At 49.5% G+C, this 17751-nt stretch overlaps 1 protein-coding gene across 2 annotated transcripts in view; it reads left to right on the forward strand.

Annotated features, from left to right (window-relative positions):
• Positions 1 to 17751, forward strand: part of scube3 (signal peptide, CUB domain, EGF-like 3) — a 413853-nt gene that overhangs the window by 360618 nt on the left and 35484 nt on the right. For both annotated transcript variants that reach the window (XM_038819916.1, XM_038819917.1), the window contains 3 exons: positions 6386 to 6478; positions 14848 to 14961; positions 15721 to 15885. In XM_038819916.1, coding sequence (XP_038675844.1) covers positions 6386 to 6478; positions 14848 to 14961; positions 15721 to 15885 — 372 coding nt within the window. The remainder of the gene's footprint in view (positions 1 to 6385; positions 6479 to 14847; positions 14962 to 15720; positions 15886 to 17751) is intronic.

Consider the following 17751-nt stretch of genomic DNA (forward strand, 5'->3'; position numbering starts at 1 on the left):
AGTGATGCTGGCCTTTTGTGGGCCAGCGAGAATTTCCTTTTCTGATTCTCACCGTATTTTCTATCCATGCCACCATTGTCTCTGATGTGGCTGAAAATCGGCCCCCAGGTATCATTTAAGTGTTTCTTTATATGTGTACAAGTAATTATCCAGAGTGACCCCCACCTGTATACATATAACCTTAATTTGTATAATTAACACCATGCCACTTTATGCCCCCATACCACCTCCATAACCACTCACCCAGTATCCACTATGGGCAGACCTCAGGGGCCATCTGGAGATGAGAAAAATTAAACTTCAAGTGATCTAAGGGAGCTCTCACTCATACAAACTTGATGCAGAAAAAAACTTACAATCATGAAATCCATTCACAGATTTCAAATCCTCCAAGTGGTTAATCTGGCATAAATATAAGCAAACACATGTGCCGCATTGGGTGGACTTGCAGGTGAGTTGGGGGGTGTGGGGGGGTGTGGGGGCAGCGCCCGCAGTAGAGGTTGGATGTGGGGCTGTTGGCAGAAGAGAAGGTCTGTGAGCAGGTGAGGGCCGCCATTTGGGGATATGTGGAGCTGAATACAAGGGTGAGGTTTCAGCCGCCACGCTGTAGGAGGCACTGAAGGCGGTAGTAAAGGAGGACTTTATCTCAGTATGGCCGCACAGAGACAAGACTGAGCAGGCAGAGATGGCAAGGTTAGTGGATGAGATTATGCAGGTGGATAGGAGGTATTTGGAGGCCCTGGAGGTAGAGTTGTTGAGGGAACGGCAGAATCTCCAGCTGGAGTTTGGGCTGATATCCACGGGCAAGGCAGTAGGGCAGTTGAGGAGAGCTATATGAATAGGAGGAAAAGGCAAGTAGAGGAAGCAGGAGGCAGTGAGGGAGATTGGAAAGGTGAAGGATAGGGGGGAATACGGTCTTGGACCAGGTGGGGGTGAATGGGGTGTTGGGGGATTTTTATTAGAGATTGCATGAGTCAGAACCCCCGGCCGGGGAAGAGGGAATGAGGCGTTTTTTAGCGGGGTTGGAGTTCCCTAGGGTGGAGGAGGGCATGGTGGTGGGATTGGGAGCCCCCATTGGGCTAGTCGAGGTTGTGGAGGATATGGGGGCGATGCAGGCGGGGAAAGCCCCGGCCAGATGGGTTCCTGGTGGAAGTTTATAAAATGTTTTCGGGGGACGTGGGCCCTGCTAGTAAGGGCATTTAATGAAGCGAGGGACCGGGGTGTGCTCCCCCCTATGCTCTTGCAGGCTTCGATCTCCTTAATCTTAAAGAGGGACAAGGATCCAGAGCAGTGTGGATCCTATAGGCCAATTTCATTGTTAAATGTGGACGCTAAGTTGGCCAAGGTTTTAGCCTCAAGGGTTGAGACTGTGTGCCGGGGGTGATAGGGGAGGACCAGATGGGGTTAGTTAAGGGGAGGCATTTGCCTTCTAACATCAGGTGGCTGTTAAATGTTATAATGATGCCCCTAGAGGGACGGAGTGTGGAGGTGGTGGCCGCCATGGATTTGGAGAAGGCCTTCAATTGAGTGGAGTGGGACTAACTGTGGGAGGTGCTGGGAAGGTTTGGGTTTGGGCAGGGGTTCGTGGAATGGGTCCGGCTGTTGTTCCGGGCGCCAGTAGTGAGTGTGAGAACGAACCGGGTGAGTTCAGAATATTTCAGGCTGCACTGGGGGACGAGGCAGCGATGTCCACTCTCCCCATTGCTCTTTGCCTTGGCCATAGAGCTATTGACAATTGCGCTGAGAGTGTCAAGGGACTGGCAGGGAATCGTGCAAGGGGGATGGAGCATAGGGTCTCGTTGTACACGGACAATCTGCTGCTCTATATCAAATCCTTTGGAAGGTATTGGGGGTATCATGGACATATTGGGCAAATTTGGCCGGTTTTCAGAATATAAATTGAATATGGGGAAGAGCGAGATTTTTCCGATTCAAGCAAGGTGGCAGGAGAAGAGGCTGGGTGTGTTGCCGTTTAGAGTAGCGGGGGCGAGCTTTCGGTATTTGAGTATCCAGGTGGCGTGGGGATGGGAGCAGCTGCATAAGCTGAATCTGGCTCACTTGGTGGAGCAGATGAAGAGGGATTTTAGGAGGTGGGATGTGCTCCCGCTGTCGCTGGCGGGTCGGGTGCAATCGGTAAAGATGACGATTCTCCCGATGTTCTTGTTTGTGTTCCAGAATCTCCCGATCTTTATCCCTAAGGCTTTTTTCAGGAGGGTGAATGCACTGATTTTGGGGTTTGTTTGGGCGGGTAAAGCCTCGCGGGTGAAGAAGGTGCTGCAGGAGCGGGGTCGAAGGGAGAGGCGGGTTAGCTCTTCCAAATTTGTTAAATTACTACTGGGCGGCGAATACAGACATGGTTAAGAAGTGGCTGGTGGGGAGGAACCGGTGTGGGAATGGATGGAGGCAGCCTAGTGTAAGGACTCGAGCTTGTGGGGGGGGGGGGCACTGTTGACAGCACCTTTACCATTCTCACCGGCCAGGTACTCCACAAGCCCAGTAGTTGTGGTGGCCCTGAGGCTGTGGGGTCAATAGAGCCAGCACCTGAGGCCAAAGGGAGCCTTGGTTTGGACACCGATCTGCGGGAATCGGTTTGCTCTAGGGGGGCTGGATGGGATGGCAACAGGTGGGGATTGAGGGGTTTGGGGATCTATTCTTTGGGGGCAGCTTCTCAAGCTTGGAGGGGTTGCTGGAGGAATTTGAGTTCTGGTATTTGCAGGTACGGGATTTTGTCCTGAAGCAGGTACCACCCTTTCCTCACCTCTCAGCCCAGGAACTGCAGGACAAGGTGGTGTCATAAACAAGGGTAGGCGAGGGTAGAGTGTCAGAAATTTATAAGGAGTTGATGGATTGGGAGGGAGCCCCAATAGGGGTAGTGAAGCATAAGTGAGAGGAAGAGTTGGGAGGGAGGTGGAACCTGGGGTGTGGGAGGAGGCTTTGAGGAGGGTGAACGCCAGGGTGAGCAGGTTGCTTTGAAGGTGTGGGCAGTGTGCGGGTGGGCCCATGAATCATGTCCACATGTTTTGGGCCTGACCAAAGGGGGATTCTAGCAGGGGTTTGCCAACGTTCTGTCTGAGATCTTGAAGGTGAAACTGGTCTCGAGTCCAGAAGTGCCGATCTTTGGAGTGTCAGAAGTTCCAGGGGGCGAGAGAGGCCGATGTCTTGGCCTTTGCCTCCCACAGATCTTATTGGAATGGAGGGACTCGGGGCCACTGAAACCGGGGGGGTGAGGGTGAATGACCTGGCAGAGCTTCTTAGGCTAGAGAAGATAAAGTTCGCCTTGAAAGGGTCTGTGGAGGGGTTTACCCGGAGATGGCAACCGTTCATCGACTTCTTTGAGAACAGTAAAGATGTCAGCAGTGGGTGGTGGTGGGGGGGGGGGGGGGGGGGGGTGTGAGGTAAAATAGGGACGTTGGGGAGCGGGAGGCGGGATGATGGGGTGTTAGGTATTTAGTTGATTTGATTTTTTGCAGCCCTGTTGGCTTATTTTGTTTTATTGTTGTGTTTGATGTGCAAATATAGAAATGCCACAATAAAATATTTTTAAAATATATATATATGTAAACAAACGTCTTTTCAGTACCCACATTAAAGACAGATAATTCTTTAATAGCCTTATAAAACTGTCAATCAAAATGTGAAATCAGCTCTACCACAATGCCCCCCCCCCCCCCCCCCCCCCCAACCCCCTCTGAGGCAAGTACTTTTGGACTATTTGAAACTCAACCAATCATTGATAATGGGCTCAGCTGTAATAACAACCTGTGGGAAATGTCAACAGTGAAATATATTGAAATCACAGGAACAGATGGGAGTTTTTTTCTAAAGCTCCGTCCGATGTCCTGTCAATAAATGCACTCCAGCACTGTGCATTTCCTTTTTCACTCTTACTGACAGCTATAGCTTTGTTTCTCACACTTACAGGGCTGGGGATTAAAGTAACTACATATCATGACATTAATGGGCCTTTTCTGCCCTTAACCATTGTTTGAGCAGAATTTTCCCATGTTTTTTCAGAGCTACAGGCTCTGTTTTTAGCCCAGATTTTGAGCCACTCTTAAAACCAAAATCAGTGGGCGGGGTTTATGCTGTCACTCTGGTGAGGCAGGGGTTTGACGGAGCTGGGGAGGCCGGATCCTCAGAGAAGGATGTCCCAATGAGGACAGAAATTGAAAGGCTCCCAATGCTCCCCCCGCCCTCCACGTACGCCCCTGGCACTAACCCAGTCATAGGTTGCCACGGCAGGCTGATTTGCCAGGGATGCAAAGCCAATAGTGCCTTCTTGTCAGTACCAACCTGTATCAGGGGCAGGGCTATCCTGTGCCGGGGCAATACCAGGGCAGCTCCCACATACCCGCCGACCCTTTCCCAGGCAATATTTATCTTGGTATCCCGGGGGTTCCCTCGACTGATTCACGTTTTTAAGTAACTAGTAAACAGGGCAGCACGGTGGCGCAGTGGGTTAGCCCTGCAGCCTCACGGCGCCGAGGTCCCAGGTTCGATCCCGGCTCTGGGTCACTGTCTGTGTGGAGTTTGCACATTCTCCCCATGTTTGCGTGGGTTTCGCCCCCACAACCCAAAGATGTGCAGGCTAGGTAGATTGGCCATGCTAAATTGCCCCTTAATTGGAAAAAATAATTGGATACTCTAAATTTTAAAAAAAAAGTAACTAGTAAACCTTGCTGATGTAATGTCATGTCGGCAAAGTTTGAATATTCAGTGAGTGGGGTTTATCTGGCGGGGAGGTGGCTGGCTAATGACATTACGACATTAAAATGTATGCTAAAACCACATCGTTTTCACCCCCACAACCCAAAGATGTGCAGGGTAGGTGGATTGACCACGCTAAATTGCCTCTTAATTGGAAAAAGTGAATTGGGTACTCTAAATTTATATTTAAAAAAATGTATGCCCAAACATTAAAATTAGGTTCTCGCCCTTTGTGGGTGTGAACTGTTGAAGTCACCAGCGAGGGGAATGTAAAACCAGGAAACGTGATCTCGCCGGCACCGAGGGAATCAACTGATTGCCATTTTTCCAAACCTGTTGTAAACCTCACCCACATTACGTCACGTCGGCGAGGTTTGAATATTCAGTGGGGGGGGGGGGGGGGGGGGTGGATCATGTGGCTGGAGGGGGGGTGAGGGCTCGGTAATAAGATTAAAATTATGTAAATCTATTTACATAAGGGGCTGGGTGAGCACAGTGGGCTAAACAGCTGGCTTGTAATGCAGAACAATGCCAACAGCGCGGGTTCAATTCCCGTACCGGTGTCTCCGAACAGGCGCCGGAATGTGGCGACTAAGGGCTTTTGACAGTAACTTCATTGAAGCCTACTTGTGACAATAAGCGATTATTATTATTATTATTAAAGTTAGGTACTCACCCTTTGTGGGCGTGACCTCATTATATCACCGGCCACGGGTGTGTCAAATCGGGAAACAAGATCTCGCTGACGAGTATCTCATCTGCTGACAGCGGACGCTGTGGTGGAATCACCGCCTTTACTTCTTCATCAATTTGTGAGTCCCACACTGTGGATTGAGGCCCTTGGAACAGGCAAAATGAGGTCTGTTTTGAACTTGGCACTGATTGCGATTTGGGTTTCCTGCCTGTGTGATTCACACCCCATTCTCCTCTCCACCAACAAAAGTGGGACTTGCCGGAAATGAAGGTGGAACGTTCTTCTGCCTGCCATTTTTAAAGGCAACCTAACTTTGCAAAAATGTGGACCCAGTTCCTACTGAGTTAATTACTTTAGCTAAATAACTTAGGGTCATAATTGTACAGAATGAGGTCACATGACCCCAATTAAATCCATGTCAACCCTCTACAGAACAATCCACTGAGCCCTGCTCCCTATAGAGTCAAAGGCACAGCAGTTAGCTTCAGTATTCCCACAGGGATGGGGCCGGTGTTTTCAGAAAGTCAACTGAAACATGTGCTTGTGTGTTTGCGTGCATGTATGCACATGCATGTCTGTGTGTGTGCAGGTGTCTGCGCATGGATATGTGTGGGTATTCACATGCATGCACATGCGCATAAGCGTGTGTGTGTACACGTGTGTGCGTGTATGTGTGTGCGCGCAAGACTATCAAGTTAGACAGGTTGAATATTGAAATTTGTCTATGTCGGAAAACCTGCCAAAGCTAATTGTGTAACTTTGTGAGTGAAGAGTGGTAATCTGGGCCTGGTGCCCGAGGGTGTCCAGTGCCATGGAACCGTGTTAGCAATATGAGTCACCCCCTTTAGGAGGGAAGAGAGAACATTGGACAGTGAGAATTGTACCTCTGTTAGAGTATCCTGTGCATCTTTTCCGCATTGATTCGAGATCAATGAATACCAGTCCATCCCTCTGTTTCTTAATACTGTCTCTCATTTCTGTCAGGTTCTGATAACAGTTACACTGTGAGCTGTGGGGCTCCTATAAGGAGGGCCGGTGCCCAACAGCAACAGAACACCAACATCACAGGCTGTGTAGGTAAGCCCCTGCCAAAATGTCGGGCTGCTCTTGTAAGTACTGCTGAAAAGCTTTTGTTGACCTAAGACATTTTGTTCAGAGCTTCAGTATTTAGCATCAACGTTTTTTTTATTGTTCCAAGATTGAGTTTGTAATTATGGAGCAACAGTATAGCAATGGCTGATTCCACGACATTCCCTGGGGAAGGTTTTCTCAATCAGCATTCCTGGCACAGGACTGTGTAAATAGCAGAACATCTTGGGAATTTGGGGAGAGATCAGCACAAAGTTGTGCAGGACTTGCTGACCTAATAAGCACTCCCAAACTGCAGGACTATTAGTCTTTCCTGCAAAGGGGGTCACAGTACAAGATGGAAGGAAGCCTTGCTGAAACTGTGCAGGCCTTTGCTGAGACCACAGCTGAAGAAACTGTGTACAGTTTTGGTCTCCTTAGCCAAGGTAGGGTACACTCCCCTTGGACAGAGCGCGACGTATGTTTCACTGGATTACTTCCCAGAAGAAGACATTTGTCCAATGAGGGGGCATTAAGTCAATTGGGCTTATTTTTTCTGCTGTTCAGAAGAATGAGAGGTGATCACATTATAATATACTTGTATAAAATCTTTAGAGGGCTTGGCATAGTTAATGCCAGAAGCTATATCCCAAGGGTGGAGAGTCTGGAACTGGGGGTCAGAGTCTCGGGATAAAAGATCAGCCATTTAGCCCTGAAATGAGGTGACATTTCTTAGCTCAGACATTTGTGAATCTTTGCAATTCCCTCACCCAAAACACTGTGTGCACACAGTCATTGAGCATATTCAAGACAGAGGGTCATTGGATGTTTTGACTCTAAGGGAATGGAGTGATATGGAATAGGGCAGAGTTATGACTAGTTCCCAGGTAAGGTTCGCCCAATTTGTTAAAATTCCAGATGGGATACCCCCAAATTGTTATACCCCGGGTGAGGAGGAGTGGACTAGCTTCCTTTCTTTATTCAACCCCCTCTGTTGGTTGCAACAAGATTAATTCAAAAAGGATACCTTCCCTTGCCGATATCTTTTCCCAGTCCCAACATTTAGGCTTTAAAAGTAGATACGTTAACCATGCTTTTTGAGTTAAAGAAAGAGTGAGTTTATTAGCTACTAACAAGTGATAAAGCACATGGATATACATTCATACAGATTGGAAATGAGAATTGAGTAAGTAAAAATAAACATCAAATCAGTCTTTGACTTGTCCGCGAGGGGTAGATGGCGGAACATTGCAGCAGTTGCGATTCCAGTAGCGTTGACTTGATCAGTGTGGTGGTATGAATGGGAGCACTGCCATTGGTGCAGAGCATTGGTTTCCCATTGGCTCTGGTTGGTCATGTGCCTCTCGTCTGATTGGCTGGGACTAGTCATGTGACTGCTCACCAATTGGTTGAGAGGCGGGGTATAAGTACCCAGAGTTCCCGGCGGTCGGCCTTTCTCTGTAGTCGGGTTAACAACTAGCTGATTAAAGCCAAAGTTTGGATCTTCATCGTGCCTCGCGTCCAATTGATGGTACATCAATCAGGTGAATAGTTGGTTTTGAGATTCCAGTGTTCTGTGGTGTAGCTGAGAAGCTGTCCTGTTTCCTCTTCAGCTGTGGCTTCTCTGCTGGCTTGGCATGCTTCAACAATCAGACAGAGTGACCTGCAAATATTTTCAGGGGTCTGCTGCTATCTTTCCTCCTGTTGTCACACACTAACACATCCAGCACTAGTTAATCCTGACCAAGATTTTTAGCTGGTTTTTATCCCAGTCTTTGTATATTTCTGGAAGGTAAAAATCCACAACCTGAAATGGGGCATTGCTCACAGGATAGTTCCTGCTGAGGTGATAATCAGCTCCCATTGTCTCCACAGGCGATGATTGTTGGTTTCTGTATGGCTTTCATGGTTTTGATGCGCTCTTGTGTGGTCCCATTGTCCTTCTCTTCATATTGCCCACCAGCAACTCAGCCAATGACTGAATTTACATCCTCAGCCATCTTTGGCTTGTGTGTCCATTTTTAAAACCACGTCTTATTTAAAAGTTCAGTGGGCGGTATTCTCCGTTCCTGGGACTAAGTGCCCGCGCCATCGTGAACAGCGTCGCGTTTCACGACGGCGTGAACAGGTCCTGGGCACAACCTATTCTGGCCCCCACAGGGGGCCAGCATGGCATTGGAGTGGTTCACGCCACTCCAGCGTCCCTATGCGGTGCCAAATGAGCGCCGTGCCAACCCGCGCATGCGCAGTTGGGGCAGCTCATTCCTACGCATGCGCAGTTGGGCCGCGCCATCCTGCGCATGCGCGAGAAACTTCTTATGCACGCCGGCCCCTCACCAACATGGCGCCGGTGTTCTGGGGCTGGCCGCAGAAGGAGGTAGGCCCGGGGGGCGGGAGAGGCCGGCCCGCCGATCGCGGGCCAGACCCCATCGGAGGCCCCCCCCCCCCTGTAAAGGAGCCCGCCTCCGCCCCCCACCTGCCTCCCCCCCCCCCCCCCAGCGTTCCCGCACAGTTCCCGCCGGCAGCGACCAGGGGTGGACGGTGCCAGTGGGAACCTGAGGTGTTGGAGCATCCGCTCGCCCATCTGGGCCGGAGAATCGGCGCTCGCCGTTTCTGGCAATTCTGCGAGCGGCCGGGCGCGATTCGCGCAGCGCTGGTTTCGGGAGGGTGGGAGAATGGCATGCGGGGGTCGGGACGGCGTGGCGCGATTTACGCGGTGCCCCGGCGATTCTCCCACCCGGCGTTTTGGGGGGGGGAGAATACCGCCCAGTCTGTCCATTTGTAATTTGGAGTTTTTCTTCCATCACCATGACCTTTCCTTCTCCTCTTCCCCCTCCGCCAATCCCCCTGCTTCACCAGAATTAAATGAGATTTGTTCTCATTTCATTATAAAAAGAAAAAAATATATAAAACAACAAACGCTCGCGCACACTCATTTTATTAGCAACAGTCAGTATCTTCTTGGTCAGTATTATCGTTTCACTTCTAACTGTGATCCCTTAAGTTCTGGACAGGGTGTCTGCAATCACACCTGATTTTCCAGGAATGTGGGGGATTTTTAAGTGATATAGTTGGAGGAATAAACTCCAATGGAATAACCTAGCATTCTAGGTCTTAAAGCTTTCCACAAAAGCTAACGGAATGTAGTTGATATAGACTGTGGACTCTCTGTACCCGTTTTAAACATATTTCTCAAAGTGTTTAAGGACAATTGATAACCCAAGGGTTTCCTTCTCTATTGTGGAATATAATTTCTGCTGCTTGTTTAGTTTCTTAGAGAAGTAACCGATTGGTGGCTCTATTCCAGTTGCGTCCTTCTATAGGAGGACAACTCCTACCCCAATGTCACTCATATCAATGGCTACTTTAAAGTCCAGGGCTACAAGCACAGGCTGACCTATTAAAATGGCCTTCAGTTTTTCTCAGTCCATTCTATCTTTACTTTATTCTGTAGTGGGTCTGTTAGCAGAAAGGCCACTGTGCTGAAGTTTGGAACGAACCTGCGGTCTCATGACTTCCCGTTTTATGGTGGGAATGAAGAACTGGCAAATGGCTTGTAACGTGGCACCCTGGGTAATATCTGTCATTGACCCATCATGTGTCCTAGATAGGTCACTTTAGCCGCAGTGAACTCGCTCTGTGTGAGATTGACCAGTAGGTCAGTTGACTGTACACTCTGGAAAAGGGCTTCCAGTTGCTCCAAGTGGGTTTCTCGGGTGTTTCTGTACACAAGGAGGTCACCCACGTACACTACACAATTGGATAAGCCAACACTACCTGGTTTATCAGCCTTTGGAAGGTAGCTAGGGCATTTTGGAACCCAAAGGGCATACCCAGCTGGTATAAACTGTCTGGAGTCACAAAAGCGGAGATGTCATCCTGCGGGCTGTCAATGGAACCTGCTAGAATCACTTTAGTAAATCTATTGTTGTGACACAGGCTGCTTTGCGGACCCAATCAATGCAGTTTTCCAACCCCCCGGTGATTCTCCAGCCCGCAATGGGCCAGTCCCACCAGCGTATGTTACGACAGGTACTTACTGGCGGGACCTGGCTCTGCGGGCGGCCTCTGGGGTCCTCGTGGGGGGGTGGGGGGTATCTGGCCCTGGGGGGGTGCCCCCATGGTGGCCTGGCCCGCGATCGGAGCCCACCAATCCGCGGCGGGGCCTGTGCCATGGGGGGACTCTATTCCTCCGCGCCGGACGGTGTAACGGTCCGCGATGGCCGGCGTGGAGATAAACCCCCCTGTAGGGAATATACAGTGAATGGTAGAATCCTCAAGAGTATTGACAGTCAGAGAGATCTAGGTGTACAGGTCCACAGGTCACTGAAAGATGCAACACAGGTGGAGAAGGTAGTCAAGAAGGCATACGGCATGCTTGCCTTCATTGGCCGGGGCATTGAGTATAAAAATTGGCAAGTCATGTTGCAGCTGTATAGAACCTTAGTTAGGCCACACTTGGAGTATAGTGTTCAATTCTGGTCGCCACACTACCAGAATGATGTGGAGGCTTTAGAGAGGGTGCAGTAGAGATTTACCAGGATGTTGCCTGGTATGGAGGGCATTAGCTCTGAGGAAAGGTTGAGTAAACTTGGTTTGTTCTCACTGGAGTGAAGGAGGTTGAGGGGTGACCTGATAGAGGTCTACAAAATTATGAGGGGCATAGACAGGGTGAATAGTCAGAGGCTTTTTCCCAGGGTAGAGGGGTCAATTACTATGGGGCAGGTTTTTTACAGAGGGTAGTGGGTGCCTGGAATTTGCTGCCGGAGGAGGTGGTGGAAGCAGGGCAATAGTAACGATTAAGGGGCATCTTGACAAATACATGAAGAGGATGAGAATAGAGAGATACGGACCCCAGAAGTGTAGAAGATTTTAGTTTAGATGGGCAGCATGGTCGGCGCAGGCTTGGAGGGCCGAAGGGCCTGTTTCTACGCTATACTTTTCTTTGTTCTTTGTTTTTGACACAGCCTTTGCTTTTTTCCCTGATCAGGTGTCTGATTAGGTAGTTCATGTCCCCAAGCTTTTTTACTAATCTGTACGGGTCACTGTATTGGGCTTGTAAGGGTTCACCTAGTATGGTAGGAGCACTAAGACAGAGTCTCCTAGCTGAAAGCTTCAAACCTCGGCATGTTTGTCTGCCTATTTTTCATAGCTGTCAGGGAGATTTTGTTCTTGAAGAACAAGAAGTGTTCTTGCGTGGCACACAGGCTCTCATGAGCTGCTCCCAGAACACAGTTACATAGTCCAACATGGAGAGTTCCTCCTTCTGCTCTAAAAAACATTTTCATGATTAGTTCCCATAGAATCCTACAGTGCAGAAGGAGGCCATTTGGCCCATCGAGTGTACACCGACTCTCTGAAAGGACACCCTCCTGAAGCCCACTCCCCCACCCTGCCCCATAACCCCACCTAACCTGCACACCTTTGAACACTAAGGGACAATTTTTACCATGGCCAATCCACCTAACCTGCACATCTTTGGACTGTGGGAGGAATCCGGAGCACCTGGAAGAAACCCACGCAGACACGGGGAGAACGTGAAAATTCCACACAGCCACCCAAGGCCAGAATCGAAATCAGGTCCATGGTGCCACCTTGCCGTCCAGTTGCAGAGTCCCTCACGCTTGGTGCCTGTAAGCAAATTTAAACAGAGTAAAACTGGTGGACTCATTGGGTGAGCACCTGGTTACGAGTAAAGGGAAACATAGTCCTTTATCCTGCTTATGGGGGAGCTCATGGCAGTATGCCCTAATCATTGTTTTGAGGGTTTGGTGGTACCGTTCTAGCACCCCCTTGTGACTGAGGGTGATGCACTGAAGACGCCAGCTGGGTCACGCCCAGGTTACTGACAACTTCCTGAAATATTGGACATGAAATTTGAGCCCTGATATGACCGGATCCTGATCGGCAGACCATACATGGTAAAGAATTGGGTCAGTTTCCCTATCACAGTTTTGGCAGTTCTGGTTCTCAGGGGGACAGCCTCTGGTAGGTGGGTAGTCTTATCCATGGTGGTCAGGGTATATCTGTGGCCCCCTCAGCTTTTGGCTAGAGCCCCCACACTGTCCACTAATACCTTGCTGAAGGGTTCTCCAGAAACGGGCATCGTAGCAGGTCATATTGCGGGTTAGGGTTTTTCCACCTGCCAGGTTCTGCAAAGCCTCACCACATCCCTGCGGAGGTGTGATCAATGGAAATGCTGACTGATGTGAGCTTGGCTTTTGTGTATACCATCATGTCCAGCCATCGGACTTTTGTGGGTTAGCCACAGGATTTCCCCATGGACCTCAATGGCACTACTACCTGGGGGATTACTGTCCATTTGCAGGTCTGTGAGGGGTGTGGGGGTCTCCATTTCCTCATCAGCAGCTCAGTTTTAATGTAGTAGCATTCCGGGTTTGCTCCTGCCATGCCTTCAGTGTGAGCAGGCTGAGTGAAGGCATTGAACTGCAGGTCAGCTTGCTGGGCCGTTCCAAGGAAGATTTATTTACTACATCCTTTGGGGCTTCTAGACTCCTGGAAAAGGTTTCACATAACCAGACTGGAGGGTCTTCTGCCTGCAGTGCCACTTCAGCTTCCTCTGATGAAACATCTTTGACCATGGACCAGGCTACCCCACCGTCTAGGAAAATGTCAGGCACTTTCTCCTGCAGCTGTTTTGTTTCCTTGACCACAGTGGTCTTCTCTGAGACCACAGGGGATGCTATCACCTCTAGCCCTACTCGGTCATTGCTGTGGAGCAGATTGACCCCGTCCGCAAGAAGATTTGGGACAACTCCCACTTTCACTGGTCCTGGTAGAAGGTCGCACTCCAGATGCACTCGCTGTCGGGGAATAGGCATTTGCCCATTTATTCTTCAATCCCCTTTAGGAAATGGAAGAGAGGGAGGAACTCAGGAAAATGACAATCACCAGGAAAGTGGCATTGAGCAAATTGTTGAGGCTGCGGGCCTCAAATCCCTAGGTCCAGGTGGACTTCACCATATGGCCTTTAAAGAAGTGGCTTATGAGATAGTTGATGCATTGCTTTTCATTTTCCAAAATTCCCCAGATTCTGGGAAAGTTCCATGCAAATGTAACTTCGTTATTCAAAAAGGGAAGGAGACTGAAAACTGGAAACTACCGGCCAGTTGGCCTAATGTCCGTCACTGGGGAAAATGTTAGACGCTATTATTAAAGATGTTGGGTGGAATTTTAGAGTGCTGGATCAGGCATGAAAAGCTGGGTGAAACTCACTGGTTTCCCAGCTGCCTTTTCTAGCCAGGTCTGTTTATAAAGAGCACCCCGATCTCAAAGTGAAAGGAATGACCCTCCACCCTTCCCACCCAACCCGGATATCGGGACCCCCAGCATACAAGGAAACACCCCCAACCATTGAACACAGATGGTCAACCTCCCCCGTAACACTCAATGGTTGGGCCAACAACTCCCCCACACACCACGCAGCAGCGTGGTGACCCAACACCTCCCCCTCCATCTTAGCCAGCATCGGCCCCATTCTGTGTCCGCCCCATCCCCACCACCATGCAGTCACAGCACCCACCCCCATATAATGGGAACACTCCCCTGGTTACGTCCGCGACACTGTCCTCTGGCAGTGCCCCCTGTCAATCTGGCAGTGCCAGGGACTGTCCAGTCATGTCCCTCATCGCCAGGGGCAATATTCACCTCTGCCTCCCCAGCATGGTCATCAAGACTGATTTCTGGTTTTGGAAACCAGTGGTGATTCCTGCCAGTGTGACATCATGCTGGCAGGGGGGGAATATTCAATGCTCCTGGAAGCAACAGCGTTAAGCCATATAATAATATTTAAATGTAGTCCATTTCGTGGTAATCAGGGGTGGAATTCTCCAACCCCCCCCGGAGAATTCCGCACCTTTGGGGAGGCCCGACGCCGGAGTGGGGTTGACGCCACTCCGCAACGCCGGGACCCCCCGCCCCGCCGGGTAGGGGAGAATTTCGCCCCAGGTTCCCACCCTTTCTGGGCATGAACCAGATGATGTCACCGGCAGGAGGTGCTGTGGTTAAAGGGGAACCGGTGGATGTACTGTACTGAATTTACATCCTCAGCATGTTCAGCATGTCCGTATGTAATTCAGTTTTTCCTCCATCATCATGATTGCAGGAAAGTAGAGTTGAAGTAAAAGTTCAGCAGTGCTTTTCAAAAATGATGGAGCAGGTTCAATCGTACTCGCATTTCTTATGTTCCTATGTGAATCGGGGGTGCCAATTCACAAATGCTCTCTGCTGTCTCCACCCTGCTCTATGTGCCTCTAATATGAAGTGAACAAAGGAAGCAGAATACTGAATGAAAGGCCACTCAGTTTGTATTTAAATGCTGCTTTAAGATGTCTTTAAATGCTCTCGTTTCCTTTTAGAGACTTTAGCTCCCCCAGTCAAACAAAGAGCTTCCTTCAAGATTAAAGATGCCAAGTGTCACCTTCATCCACGCATTAAGGGAAAGCAGGACAGTGGGCGCCCAATTATCACAGGTACAAAACACTTGACACCAATCACTAGTTTGTTCCATAGATTTATTTTTCATTTTAGTCCCTTTTGTCCTCAGGCCTGTCAGTTCCTGCTTCAGTTAGATTATTGGTAAATCATTATTAATTGCTCTGCACCTGATCTTGGTACAGTCCCAGGATCGGGTGGTATGATTGTTCTGGGTCTCACTGTGCCAGGTATAGTCCCAGCATCGGGTGGTATGATTGTTCTGGGTCTCACTGTGCTAGGTATAGTCCCAGCATTGGGTGCTGTGATTGGTTTGTGTCTTATTGTGCCAGTTACAGTCCCAGCATTGGATGGTGTGATTGGTCTGGGTGTCACTGTGCCCTACAGGCGCAGCATTGGGTGGTGTGATTGGTCTGGGTCTCACTTTGCCGGTACAGTCCCAGCTTCGGGTGGTGTGATTGGTCTGGGTCTCACTCTAGCAGGTGCAGTCCCAGCATTGGGTGGTGTGATTGGTCTCGGTCTCGCTGTGTAAGGTACAGTCCCAGCATCAGGTGATGTGATTGGTCTGGCTCTCACTGTGCTAGGTACAGTCCCAGCATTGGGTGGTGTGATTCCTCTGGGTCTTACTATGCCCTTACATCGAGTGGTGTAATTAGCTACGGAACCATTCATTTTGTGATAAATATTGGGCAGGACACCAGAGAGAAGATAATATATATTCTTTGTGTTTGAGTTGTCTTCAATGCCTGCTGGCATCACTCACTGTGCTTGCTTTGTTTCATTGCCTTATTATGAAGGAGGTGCCTTCCCTTGTACCGACAACTGTCAAGTTACCTTTGTGAACCTAAAATGTGATTCTTCCAAGAAAGCGAAAGGTCGACGGACCCGCAATCCCCCAGGAAAAGAAGTGACCCGAATAACACTGGACTTTGAAGCAGAAATAAGGAAGGAAGATATAACAGGTGAAGGAGGATTTTTCATTTGCGGTTGTTGTTTTTTAGTTTTTACAATGAATATAAAAAGCAGTGAAACGTGTTTACTGGTGAATAACTGGGGTGAATTCTTGAGGAGGCTCAATGTTTGATCCTGGCCTCAGCCAGGGTAGCAGTACGCCTGTTGCTGTTGGCTTCTGGGTTCAGGAAGGGCAAATCAACTCTGGCGTCCCATTTCCGATCACTGTCCATTGCTGGCAATGCTGGTGTCATTGAGGCCAATTGGGCAGGGACTCGCGTACCTCATGCGGGTTGAGCATCACTGACTATCCAGGCTCACAGCTAAATACAGGCCACTTAAGTGTCTGACTCTCATGGATCAGAAACAAACATCCCAGAAGAATTCAGGCAGATGGAAATTGATAACAGACCACAATTGTCCAATTTTCGCATAGGACAAATGTCACACTTATTCCAGAATTTTATCCTTCTGAGAAAAAGCTGGAAATGTCCAGGAAGTCAGTCGGCATCTGTGGAAAGGAGAGTCAATGGGGGAATTTTCTCAGGCAAGGAAAGGTGGCTTAATGTATGTGTAGGGAATTAAATTCCCTGAAATTGACATTGGATCAGCATCCCAACTTTATCCTGCCCTCTCCCGGGTTTCTGCGAGGTCAGACTGAAACTGCCTCTGTCAGTAAGAAATTGAAGTAATTACAAAACTAATTAAAAATAATTTCAACCAGCAATTCTGGAATTTTTAGCCGTGGCACCTGTTTCCCAACCTGCCAGAAACAACTCACCTGGGGTCACTCGGTGAGCGCACAGTGGGGAAAGCTTTTTCACTGATAAGCTGGGAAGGCTTTGATCACTGAAACTGAAGAGCTGCATCCATGGGCAGGTGAGAGGCTGCTGTTCAAAGCACATCCTCTCTCTAGAGAGTGCTATCGCTCAGCTGGTTGTTAATTTTTTGGAAGGCACTACGCCCTGTTTAGCACCTCACTCACCTTCAGCTACACTTCCCTGCTTAACAGCCTTCACCACAGCATGGGAGCACCTTATGCAGCTCCATTTTTCATCTCTGCTAAGGGACAGAAAGCCACACCTCTGCCAACTGCTGCAGATGGATACAGAGATTCATCTAGAGGTAGGCAAGACCCCAACGCAAAGGCCTACAGGCAGAGGACCATCAGTCCCAACATGTCTTTTTTTTTAAATAAATTAAAAGTACCCAATTAATTTGTTTTCCCATTAAGGGGCAATTTAACGTGGCCAATCCACCTCTCCTGCACATCTTTGGGTTGTGAGAGTGAGAGCCACACAGACATGGGCAGAATGTGCAAACTCCACACAGACAGTGACCCGGGTCCAGGATTGAACACGGGTCCTCGATTCCTTGAGGCAGCAGTGCTAACCACTGCACCGCTGTGCGCCGCCGCCCGACACCCCCCCCCCCCCCCCCCCCCCCCACCCCCCCCCCCCCCACCCCCCCGAGTCTCAACATGTCTGAGCACCAGTGCCTCAGGCTCTCCTGTCAGGTCGCTATTGATGCCTGCAGCCTCCTGGAACAGGTGGGCACGCATTGTCATTGGCCATCTGAGGACAAACCACTCCCTCCCACAGTCTGTCCTTCCCCCAAGTCTCTACCACTCCCCAAGACTGTGTGTTCTCTACTTCTGCAAGGAGATAAAACAGAGAGGTGTGACTGTTTGCAGTGGCCTTGCATGGAGACGAGAGAAGGGCGACATTTGTGGCTTGTGACTGGGAGATCTGAGTGTGAGAGGACAATATGATGAGGGTGATTGTGAGTGCAGGATGTTCTGATGAGGATGTGACAAGATGTGTGGAGAGAGAGGAATGAGTGGATCTGCAAGAAGTGCTATGTAGGAGAAATTTGGG

The sequence above is a fragment of the Scyliorhinus canicula genome, chromosome 15, assembly GCF_902713615.1.
Source record: "Scyliorhinus canicula chromosome 15, sScyCan1.1, whole genome shotgun sequence".
In the NCBI taxonomy this organism is placed as follows: domain Eukaryota; kingdom Metazoa; phylum Chordata; class Chondrichthyes; order Carcharhiniformes; family Scyliorhinidae; genus Scyliorhinus; species Scyliorhinus canicula.